This window comes from Peromyscus leucopus, chromosome 1 (assembly GCF_004664715.2).
Source record: "Peromyscus leucopus breed LL Stock chromosome 1, UCI_PerLeu_2.1, whole genome shotgun sequence".
Lineage (NCBI taxonomy): Eukaryota > Metazoa > Chordata > Mammalia > Rodentia > Cricetidae > Peromyscus > Peromyscus leucopus.
In genome coordinates, this window is record NC_051063.1 from 181,048,348 (window position 1) to 181,060,820 (window position 12,473).

The 12,473-nt window shown below is 39.0% G+C and overlaps 1 protein-coding gene across 1 annotated transcript; it reads right to left on the minus strand.

The window, feature by feature from the left end:
- Positions 1-4,687: 4,687 nt before the first annotated feature.
- LOC114710880 (vomeronasal type-1 receptor 4-like) lies at positions 4,688-5,608 on the minus strand. The gene has a single exon (XM_028895174.1). It carries the CDS (start codon positions 5,606-5,608, stop codon positions 4,688-4,690), a length of 921 nt encoding a protein of 306 aa, XP_028751007.1.
- Positions 5,609-12,473: the final 6,865 nt, after the last annotated feature.

The window sequence follows — 12,473 nt, forward strand, 5'->3', positions numbered from 1 at the left end:
GATGTGCAGTCAGCAGAGATTGGAGAAAAGGGGACCCGAGATTGTGGGCCATCAACTCTCCATGTGTTCCCCTCTGGATCCTCTGCATAACATGCCTATAGAGGGCCAAGGCAGAAATGCCTACGTGTCCCAAGGTTATGCTTTATGGCATGCACACATGTCATGCCTATCTCCATATAAATATTCCTTGTAATACTAGTCTTCTTCTGTCTGATCTTCATGTTCTGTGTTGCTAAATCAATGGCAATTTCTGTGATACAGGAAAGAAGTAAAGTAAATTTCACAGGAAATTATACAGAGATGATCACTCAGGCTGGGGTTAATACAGTTATGTATTTCATGGAAAAGAACCTGAAGCCTTGAGAAGATTTTTAGGCTTGGATAAACTGTACCAAATGTATGGTCAACTAGCACATGGTATGATGTGTATCAACACACTGGACTAAATTGGCCATGATGAATAATTCAGTTTCTGAGGATATTACAAGGGCATTATGTAAAACTTGAGACCCTAAGGGGTATTGGCTGAAGACTGTGGATGGAGTAACATATAGATGGGATGACAAACTAAATGTGTGGGAACCTAGAATAGGAGGAAAAGAGTGGTCTCCACCAAGAAAGGGAGATGGCAACTTTAATTCAGATACTTTTATTTCTTCTGTAGGAGTGTGGAGATATTGTGACAATGGAGTGATTGCTACAAGCTTTATTGGTTTCCTAGATTAAAAAGAGCTGCCAAGAAAGGTGAGCTTCCTATCATAAAAGCTATATAAATTAGATTAGGTCTTCCTTGGGATTGTTGTATATAGAAGGACAGAAGTTGCTGAGTTGCAGAGATAGATTACTTCTCTGAGGTCATTATAGCCCACCAGTCATGGGGCTTGGTGTTTGCAGAGGGCTGAGGAGGAACTTAGGTGGCTGCAGGGGTCTTGAGGTCAGAGCAGGCTGTGTGAGAAGGAAATGACTGTCTGGTACATTGACCACCATTCTTATTTTTACCTTTTTTGTGAAATTACATGTTACTAGCCTTTGGGTCAAGTGCTCAAATGATTGTATAATCACTAATAATAAAAATAGATTATGCTTGCTTTGGTGTTAAGTTTGAGATAGATCTTGTGTTTAGTAAAAGATGATGAAGAATATATTGGTGATTGTTTAAGAATAATTTTTGGAATCATGAGAACATTTTGTCTTGGGTGATTTCCTCTGTTCTTTCTGTTCCCCCTTTACTTATGATAATAAAAGACTGAGGTCACCAGGGCAAAGCAGGAACTAAAGTTAGAGAAGCCAAGAGAAGTTAGAAAAGATAAGAGAAGTTAGAGAAGCTAAGAGAAGTTAAAGATGTTAAGGAAAACTAAGAGAAGCTAAGAGAAATTAAGAGAAACTAAGAGAAGCCAGGGAAGCAAAAGAAACTTAGCAACTGCAGAAGCCTGAAGTGATATATTTACACAGGAGTATTACTTAGTTGTTAGACAAAATGACATCATGAAATTTGTTTACTGATGGAAGTAACTGCAAAAAAATTTCTTTATCCATTCTTCTTTGAAGAGACATCTAGATTGTTTCCACTTTTTGGCCATCATGAAAAAAGCCACTAGGAACATAGTAGAGTCAGTGTCCTTGTGTTAGGATGGGGCATCTTTTGGTTACATGTCTAAGAGTTGGTCACCAATATTCTGAGGAGCTGTCATATTAACTGGACAATGTTGCACTCTCACAAGCAATAGAGGAGTGTTTCCCATGGTTCACATCTTGCCAGCAAGAGCTGTCAAATTGTTATTGATCTTACCCATTCTGAGAGGTATACGCTGGAATTTCAGTGTTGTTTTGATTTACATTTCTCTGGTGGCTCAGGATGTTACATTTCTTTAAGTGTTTCTTCCTCTATTTTGGATTCTCTGTTTATGTATGTCCAGCATGTTTTTTATTCAGTTCTTTGGTTTGTTGATGTGCAGTTTCTTGAGTTCTTTATGTATTTTGGATTTTAGCCCTATATCAGTTGTGGAGTTGATGAAAGTCTTTTCCCATTCTGTGGACTGCTGTTTTGTCTTATTGATAGTGTCTTTTACCATAGAAACACTTTTCAGCTTCATGAAGTCCCATTTATTAATTGTTGATCTTAATGCCTGTGATATTGGTGGTCTGTTTAAGAAACTGTTCCCAGGACTAATTCTTTTAAGGATATTCTCAACTTTCCCTTCCATCAGGTTTAATATCTGGCTTTATGTTTGGGTTTTTGATCCACTTGGGCTTGAGTTTGGTGCAGGGTGATCAATATTGATTTACTTGTATTCTTCTACATGCACACATCCAGTTAGACCGATACCATTCACTGAAGATGCTTCCCTCAAACCCCAGCATGTATTTATGGCTTATTTTTCAATAACATTTTTTAACAATTCTTCTCTAATTCTTTACATCCCAACTGAAGTTTCCCATACCTCCATTCTTCCACATCCTCCTACCCAATCACTCACCTCCCAGTGGGTCTACGTTCCCTTTAGCATTCAACACTTGGCATATAACCATTATCACTATCATGCCATTTTGTCCTTTTAGATATTTTTTCATTTGTTCTCTTTTGCTGACAGCCAGCAATACTTGATTCTGCAATTTAGGATGTGAATCTAGGTGCAGACCTGCACTGGTTCACTTTTGGCCTGAAGGTAAAAATGTTGATTGAAAGTCCTATATTCATAGCCCAGCTAAATCAATATAGTCCACATAGCCCCACAGCTTAATTATCTCTGCTACTGTGATGTTTTCCATGGAAACAATGAGCTGTTATTTCTAATACAAACTATATTAGGAAGAAACTTTGGAGATTATCTGCATGTACTCTGAAAGTTCATATTGACAGTGTGTTCACAGAAAAGAAAATAGAAGGAGAAATGGAAAGAGGGATGCAGACAGCACAGCTTTTAGAGCTCACTGACTACACAAGCACAGTGTGTTGTCTGATGAGAACAGGTGCTGTAAGTCTGAAGAGTGAAGTGTGGTGTCTGATGAACAGAAAGGGTCAGAATGCTGGGAAGAATGCAGCCATGGCTACACCTGCATAGGACAGCCTCCTGGTGTCTTCAGTGACAAACAGATAAGATGTAAAGACAATAGAGGTTACATAGAAAAACACAAAGATGCTCACTAAGGTAAGGATGTTTTGGGTTGCTCTGGTCTCAGGTGATGACCTAGGAGATAGGGATTTGTGGATATGTTGAACCCTCTGCTTGTGTTTGAGCAGAATAAACACATGTAGCCACTGGCCCACATCATCAGTCCCAAAAATATGACATCATTGGATGCCAATAGGATTGTATTAAGTATACCAAGTAGTCATCCAGGATTCATAATAACACAGAATCCAAAATCTTTTATTCCAGTATCATTTTTTTCTACCCAATATATCAGACATATACCAACAGCTGCAGTGGCCAGCCCAGCCTCAGAGAAGAACTAATGATCCTGGGGGCTGTGCCCTTGAGCTCTGCCAACTTGGAATTATTGGGGCTGATGGTGATGGCCTGAAGGACACTCAGCATGGATGTGGAGCCCAGGGACATTTTTCTGGCAACTCTATGAAAATAAAAGATGAGTTTACATGAAACATAATCTAGATAGTAAGTTTGACTAAAAGCAGCAATGGTCTGTGGGATTCCTTTGCAGAGAACAATGAAATTGGCCCAGGTCAGGTGTTTGGGCTTTTCCCTGATTCCAGAGACATCAGCAATGATAAAACAACAAAACATGGCTGAGTTACCCACCATTCCCAGTGTAGTCTGGGACAAGAAGAAGATTCCTACAGCCAAGTCTCTGGTTTCCATTCTGTCATGGTCCTGGGACACTGCATAACACATCCAGAAGACACCTGTTATAGAAGTTGGACTATCTTCTCCATAGCATGTCACATAATGTACTACATAGACACTATCATCTTATTTCCATAAGTATTGTTAAAATGCATCTTGATAGTAAGAAGTTCACTAGGTCTCAATGATTTCCTATTGTTTGAATTATAGGTAATTACCTGGAACATTGTGGTAAAAGTTAAACTTTGTAGAGTCGTTAATAGGTGTTACCATTTTTCAATGCTTTACAATTAATAGCTGGTTTAAAATCCACAAATGCACTTGTGAGAGGGTTTAATGATGAAACTACACTCAGAATAGTGTCCTCTGTGCAGATACAGTGGATTCCAATGTCCCAGCAAGCAGTAAAAGTCAGAGATTTACTAGAAATGAAACTGCCTGACCCCATGGGAAATCCTAACCCCAAACTAAAATGTTACTGACAAACTGATAGCTACTAGGAGATGGGGAATGGCCCCCAATAATTAAACCATGCTCCTGTGGATAACCACACTCCAAAGAGTGTATGGGTAACACAAACTGTGTTTTATGGGTTAAAACATTAAAAAGATAGAAGGATGGTGTATCTGTGAGGAGTTAGAGAGGTATGAAAATGATCATCATACTACTGTGATATTCTCCATGGAAACAACAAGTGGTGAATTTTTCCACCACTCACAAAATACAGGGTGGATTGCCTGTGTCCCAGGCTAAAGTACAAGCAGTATTTGGAAGAAACTGTGTAGATAGTCTGAAGCTACTTTGAAGGTTCATATTGTCAGTGTACACATAGTACAGAACGTAGTAAAAAAATGTAAAGAGGGATACAGACAGGACAGCTTTTAGAGCTCTCTGACTGTACAAGCACAGGGACTTGTCTGATGAGAACAGGTACAGAAAAGCCTGAAAACAGAGGTGTGCTGTCTGATGAGCAGAAAAGGGCACACTGTTGGGAAGCATGCAGCCATGGCTACACTGGTGTTGAACAGCCACCTACTGGTTCCTTCAAGGACAGACAGATAAGATGTAAAGGCAATAGAGGTTACATGGAAAAACATAAAGCTGCTCACCAGTGTGAGGATGCTTTGGGTGGCTCTGGTCTCAGGGGATGACCTAGGAGACAGGGTTCTGTGGATGTGTTGCAACCTCTGCTTGTGTTTGAGCAGGATGAACACCATATAGCAACTTGCCAAAATCATAAGTCCCAAAAAGATTATATCATAGAATGAAAATAGGATTACAAATATTGTCTCTATTAGTCTCCCAGGACTCATAACTGCACAGTATCCATAATCTTTTAACCCACTAACATTTCTTCTACCCCATATGTCAGTTGTGTACACAGGAATGGAACCATATCTCAAAAGTTGGAGGGCCCAACACAGAGCCATTGAAGGGCCAACGATCCTGGGGGCTCTGACCTTGAGCTGGGACCACTTGGAATTAGGGCTGATGGTGATGGCCTGAAGGACACTCAGCAGGGATGTGGAGGCCAGGGACATTCCTCTGGCAACTCTATGAAAATATAAGGCAAGTTTACATGAAACATAATCTAGATAGTAAGTCTGACTAAAAGTAGCAATGGTCTGTGGGATTCCTTTGCAGAGAACAATGAAGTTGGCCCAGGTCAGGTGTTTGACAATCAGGTCTGTGGGCTTTGCCCTGATTCCAGAGATGTCAGCAATGATAAAACAACAAAGCAAGGCTGAGTTTCCCAGCATTCCCAGTGCAGTCTGAGATGTGAAGAAGATGCCCACAGCCATATCTCTGGAAATCATTCTGTAATGGTCATGGGTCACTGCAAAATGTTCCAGGGGACACTCATTAAACAAGTTGGACTATGTTCTTCATAGCATGTCAAAAAGGTATAGACACTATCTACTAATGTTCATAAGTAATGTTAAATTATGTCTTTGTACTAAGAAGTTTCCTGGGTACCAAAGAATTCCTGTTGTTTGAATTGCTGATAATGAACTGGAACAGTGAGGAAAAAATTCAACTTTATAGTGCTATTAATAGGTATTAGCATTTTTAGATGCTTTACAATTAATACTTGGCTTAAAATCCATAATGCACTGGTGAGAGGGTCCAATGATCAAACTGCATTCTGATAAGAGTCCTGGATGGAGAGAGACTACAGGTTTCTAAGATCTCAGCAACTAGTAACAGGTAGATACTTACCAGAAAGGAAATAGTCTTGCTTCAGAGAAAATTGTAATCCCTAACTAAGATGCTATTGACAATGGATAGCTACCAAGAAAGGTGGAGTCAGCTTCCTTTGAACTGTAGCCCCTAACAGGCTGACCATGACCAGTGGATGGTCCCACACCCAGGACCATGTGAAATATCCAATCTGTGCTTCAGATTAAAAAAAAAACTAAAAAGACACAAAGATGGGTGGGTAGAGAATGATGACAATCTGGGAGGAATGGTCAAAGTATAAACATGATCAGTTTAAATAACACAAATTCCTCAAAGATAAAAAATGAGAATAAATATATTGGAAAAATAAAAAAATCAAATTTGAGTAACAAAAATGAGAAAAGAAAATAGTGATTGTGATAATTTGAATTGTTATGTCCCCTATGGCCTCATGTGCTCCAATGCTTGGCCCACAGGGAGTGGCACTGTTAAGGGCTGTGGTCTTGTTGGAAGAAGTGTGTCACTGTGGCAGCAGGCTTTCAGGTCTTATGAGTTAAGATCTGTCCAGTATGGCAAAGTCTTCTTCTCCTGCCTGCAGATCAAGATGTAGAACTCTCAGATCCTTTTCCAGCAAGATGTCTACCTGCATGCTAGCATTCTTCATGCTATGAAAATAAGGAATAAAATTCTCTGCAATTATAGGATAGCTCCAATTTAATCGTGTCTCTTCACAGCAATAAAACCCCAACTAAGACAATGACTATCAGATATCAGGAAAGATAATTTTTGAATTCTCCTTTGTCAGCACATTCACGTATAATTGCAATTGTATATGTCTGTGTGTACATATATGTGCTATGTTTGCTTTTAAGTGGTTCCAAACTTACTTTATAAACTTGAAATTGGTAAATGTTACTTAAAATATCACCCAATCATATATAATCACTTTACAAAAATATAAATAGCAATTACTTGTGAATGTGCCTAAAACAGGGTTATATGAATATATTTCTTTCATAGGAGGATCACTGCTGAGATGTTTGATCTTTCTCTATTCTAAAGCACAATAGATACTATATGAAAATAGTCAGCAACCCTGGCATCTATTTTGAACTTTGGGATATAAAACTTAACTAATATAAATATAATTGGAACATAAACAGACAAGCATTAGAATAGTGTCAAACATGCATGGGTAGCTAATATAAAGCCTAATAATAATTGATATACCTCTTTGATTCAAAAGCAATATCTGGGCTGGGAAGGGTGACACATGCCTTTAATTCCAGCACATTTTAGGCAGAAGCAGGAGGATTCCTGTGGTTTTGAGGCTAGTCTGGTCTACACAACAAGCTGCATAACCACCAAGATTATGTGGGAACCCTGTCTCCAACACCAAATGAGCAAAAAGTAAGCTCTGGGGGACAATGGATATGTGTTTGGGGGAAGTTGATATAGCAAGAATCTCCTACCTGCGTGACATGAGGTTGCACTCATTCAGTTACTAAAATGACCATGGACTTGAAATTTGGATATTGAAACATCAGTTTAACACTTGCTCCTTTTTCACAGCCCCAAATTTGAAGACCTCTAAGAAGGATATTAATTTCTCATTATATCATGCTTCCCAATCTTTTCCAATAAAAAGAATCTGAATCCACACTGAACCCCATTGGAAAGCAGAATTTGGGTATAAACATGCAGAGGCCAAAAAACACAACTCAAATTGCTCTTGTAACTAAACTCTGGGAGATCTTTCACCAGCCTAGTGAACAGTGTCTGTGTTTTCCAAATAAAAACAAGTGCAGGTGAATTCTGAGAAACATTCACAGTTTTCATCACCAGGACCCCACCTTACTGGAAACAGGCACACTGCCACTGTCTTTAAAAAGAGCACCACAAAGGATTTTTCCAGGATAGCATCTCTCACCTGCAGCCCCCTTGAAGCTATGTTAGGTTTAGGTCTTGGACTGATCCTTCCCACTATGAGCATTCAACTTAAGCAGCTAATCTTCCCTGAAAGGGAAGTATCAATTCAGACATCTGCACTCACCCAACTTCCAGAGACTGTCCTGTCCTTTTCAGACTGGGTGCCTAAAAGAAAGCACCTCACCTGTGCAGGTAGGATGCACCTGTGGTGTTGGCTTCTTGATGGAAACTCACTGGCTAATTGGGCCTACACGCCTACTATGGCTACACATTGAAGGCAACTCCCAAGATGAATGCTAAATGTTCTCCAAGCTCATCTCCAAGAGGCTGACAGGATCATGTCACAAGAAGTAACAATGACAGGGTGAGAGAGTTGGCATCACCTCTTAAAAACACCTGTTCCATCAATAAGCAAGAAAAACTCTTAACTGAGTAGTGCACATCACAGAGGGGCAGGCTAGAAGTGTAAAGTGACTCTTCTCTCCTGTGATGTCAGAAGATGAAAGTGTGGTTAGGAGCACAAGGAAGGCATTGCATTGTAGGGAGCATGTACTGATGGCAAAGGAAGAACTTGCATGTACACTCCACTGTGTGAATACATCATTATGAAAATATCCCTTACATCCTAAGAACACAGTTTTCCTGGACCTCACAGCCACAGTTACCGCACCTTGAGGTCATTAAAAATTTAAGATTGCTATCCAACTGTGCTCTCGCTGTTTGTTTAAGCTACTTTTAGAGAACAGTGCAACAACCAATCTTACTTAACTTGGGTTGGATTTCCCATATAAACAGCTTTTAAAACCTAAGCTAATGAATAGCTTTAACCCTAAAATATGAAGTATTCCCTGCCCCTGACCGAAGTATGATATAGGGGTGAATGTATGTTATGGTATTAAATGCTGGAAACAGCAAGTAGTGTGAAAGCAACATTATGAACAAATATGTGCTATAAATGATGTAAGTGAAATGGATATACATTTATACCTGGGTGCAGTGAAATTTGTTATCTGGGTAAGCTGAGTGCAGTTGGAGTCAGTGATTTACTCTCTTGTAAAATATATTTAATGATTTCTGTAAAGTACCCCTCATTACTTTTAGCAGGTAAAACTCCCATGCCAATCAGTAAATACAAAGCATAGTCTTTTTTGAAGCCTACAGAGAGACAGAAAGAACAGGGATGGAAAAATCCACTAGTTATTGTGTAGCTAGACACAGATTCAGACTCCAAGAATAGACATACAGAGAAGGACAGAAGAGGGAGAGAGAATTAGAGAATTCACATCTCGGATATCTCTGTAGTTTTTTTTTTAAAATATATCCAGGGGACATGCTTCATCTTTTATTTCTTTTAATGTGACCCTGACAAATTTTGGGTACTTTGGGAGTTATTATTAGGGCATTCACACGAATTAACTCTGTTTCTTTATAGCCTTTCTTTCTAAAATTTAACTTTCTCCTCCAACCCCCATCTCAAGTGGACCACACAGTTTTTCCCCTACTACGTTCCCTCCTCCTCTCAGTGTTTTATCCCAGCTACCAACCTCAGGACTAGATTGTTTTAGCACAAAAGTGTATCAGAGTTTCAAAGAATAGTTAATCCCAGTCCTCCTCAAATTATTTCACACAATAGAAACAGAAGAGCATTGCAAAACTGTGGTAATATTGTATTCCCCAATATATTGTGCATCCTAATAAACTTATCTGGGGTCAGAGGACAGAACAGTGACTAGATAGACATAGAGGCCAGAAAATGGTGGCACACACACCTTTAATTCTATCACTTGGGAGGCAAATATCCATCTGGATCTTTGAGTTTAAAGCCACACTGGAAACTGCCAGGCATGGTGAGCCTTTAATCCCAGGAATTAATGGCAGAAAGCAGAAAGATTTATAAGGCATGAAAACCAGGAACTAGAGCTGGTTAAGCTTTCAGTCTTTCAAGAAGCAGTTCACCTGAGATCCATTTGGATGAGGACACAGAGGCTTCCAGTCTGAAGAAAGAGGATTAGCTGAAGAATTGGCAAGGTGAGGAAGCAGTGCCTTGTTCTGCTTCTCTGTCTTCCAGGGTTCACCCCAATACCTGGTTCCAGGTTTGTTTTTATTAATAAGACCTTCTAACAATTCATGCTACACACAATTAGTTTTATAAAGCCATAGATACTGTGATACCCAATCCACAAAAAAGATTCAAGAAAGGAAAAAGAATTATAGATCAATTTCCCTTGTGAGTATAGGTGCAAAAATTTTCAATACATGCTTGGCAGCAGCATTCAAGAATATATCAAAGACTTCATCCATCATGTTCAAGCATGCTTCATTAAGAAGGTGCAGGAATCACCAACCAACCAAGATGCCTGACATGACAAAAGCCACAAGAAAAGCAGTTTTATTGGCAGCTGTTTTGCTAGGTCATTTATGCAATAGCTGGGGGAAAGGAGGACTCTAGTAGCTGTAAATGTGGGGTTCAGTGAGTCACATATGGTATGATCAGCTCATGTAAGTGGCTAGTTCACCAGCTGACAAAACCTTCCTACTAATTTGGTTACTCACTGAAAGAGAAGGTAGTACTCCCTTAACTTTCTATATTAATGATCTGAGGGTGATGGGGTAGTACCCTACCAGATACAGTGTAAAAAAAAACATGATTTACATATTAAATATGCACACATTTTTGTTCCTCATTCATACTAAACTATCTGGACACACTGAAGTAATGATTTATAAGAATAATGGGTAACAATGAGGGAGAAAACAAAGAAATGAAGTGATTGGTGTTCACTAGCCCAAAATTGTGATTATATGAAGAGATATGCAGCCCTGAAGACAGAAGAGAGCATATAAAAAGCCCGTGAGTGCTGTGGATGTGTTGAACCCTCTGCTTGTTCTATATATATAAAATGACAACCATAGAGCTGCTTGACCAGGCAATCAGTGCAGAAAATTAAACTTCAGGACAAACCATCAATGCTGCATGAAGTTACTCCCTGATTTCATGACTCCCTGCATTGCTACAATATCCCAAATCTCGTTTCCTTGTCTTGTTCTTTTCTATGCATTGGGAAAAATGGGTAAACAAAGAAAAAGAACCTTTTCAAATTGCACTGGATCCAGAGGGAGTAAATGGAACAGTCAGCATACCTTGCAGGGTTGACTTTATAATTCTTCCAACAGTCCCTGGGACTGCTGATTGTGGACTGGAAGACATTCAAGAGGCAGATGATGCTAATGGACACACTCCTGCCAAACCTTTGAATGTACAAAAGGAGACTGCATATAAAATAATTCAAAACTGCCCCAGGGAGATCATTGTTTCTCCTGTCAGTCATCAAATATGGAAGAACAGTCAGCTGGACAATCATGAACTGGAGTAGAACTGGCCGTGAAGCCTAGGATCTGAAGAAGTATAAACAGAGTGATGAGATGAGCTGGGAACCTAGGAACTGCCAAATATGTATAGTCTCCCCTTCGTCATGGACTGGTTCTATAGTACACTACAGTACAGGTAATGACTGCAGCAGAAAATGGAAACTCCTCCATTAAGTGAGTAATCCATGTTGACAAAGACAGATACCACTGTCCCAAATGTGATTTCCCGGCTTCCAATGTTTATATGTGTGTTTAAGTGAGAGTGAGTGTGTGTAGAGTCCAGGAAACAAAAAAGGGCCCATTAGAGCTTCTAGGAGGAGTGTGCGGACTATATTATTACACATGCTTAAGAAGTGAGAGAACAAACAGCAAACATAGAACAGTGTTAGCTAGGATGAGGCCAGGGAAATGGGGAAGCAGAGGGTTAGGCCAATCAAAGTACTAAGTATTAAAATGCTGAAAGAAAGTTGTTGCTCAGTAAGCTAATAAAATAGGGGGGGATAGCAAACCAAACAAATAGAGATCAATAAAAAGTAAAGGTAGAGAAGTCTGAAAAAAAAAAGATGGGCATCCTAGTAGATGAATGAGGAATCTCTTGCCCCAACAATGTATGTGAATGTCATCCCAGTGTTGAAAAATGAGTTGCACCTGCTAAAGTGGAGCAACTAGAATGCTACACACTGGTAATAACAACCTTTTTCATTTTTCCAAATCATATTCAGTATTTATAATTCTGAGTAGAACATTGTATAATTACAATTTAATTCATGCTACAGAAGTTAAGTTTTTTAATATGCTGTTGTTCCATCGCTTTATTTTTTTAGAAATTAAAATATAATGATATCATTGCCCCTTTTTTCCTTCAAACCACTTCCAAGTCTCCCACCATACAGTTTCTCTAAAATGAATAGAGATTGGCCCATTTTCTATAATTGTTGTTACATATATACATATATGTACGTGAGTGTATTTATATTATATATATATAAAACTATGTATATACATATATACAAACACACAATATATATGTATATGTATATATATATATATATATATGCACATACTCAATCTGTATAATGTTAATTGTATATACATGATTTCAGTGTTCACCATTTTGGGTTGATTTGGGGCTCTTTCCTGGGGAAGACTTTTTTCTCTGGCTTTCAGCAATCATTCATTATTTGTGGT

Bases quoted from the DNA above. Each gene is read 5' to 3' on its own strand.
- LOC114710880 (XM_028895174.1), bottom strand. From the start codon at position 5,608: ATGGCTGTGGGCATCTTCTTCACATCTCAGACTGCACTGGGAATGCTG.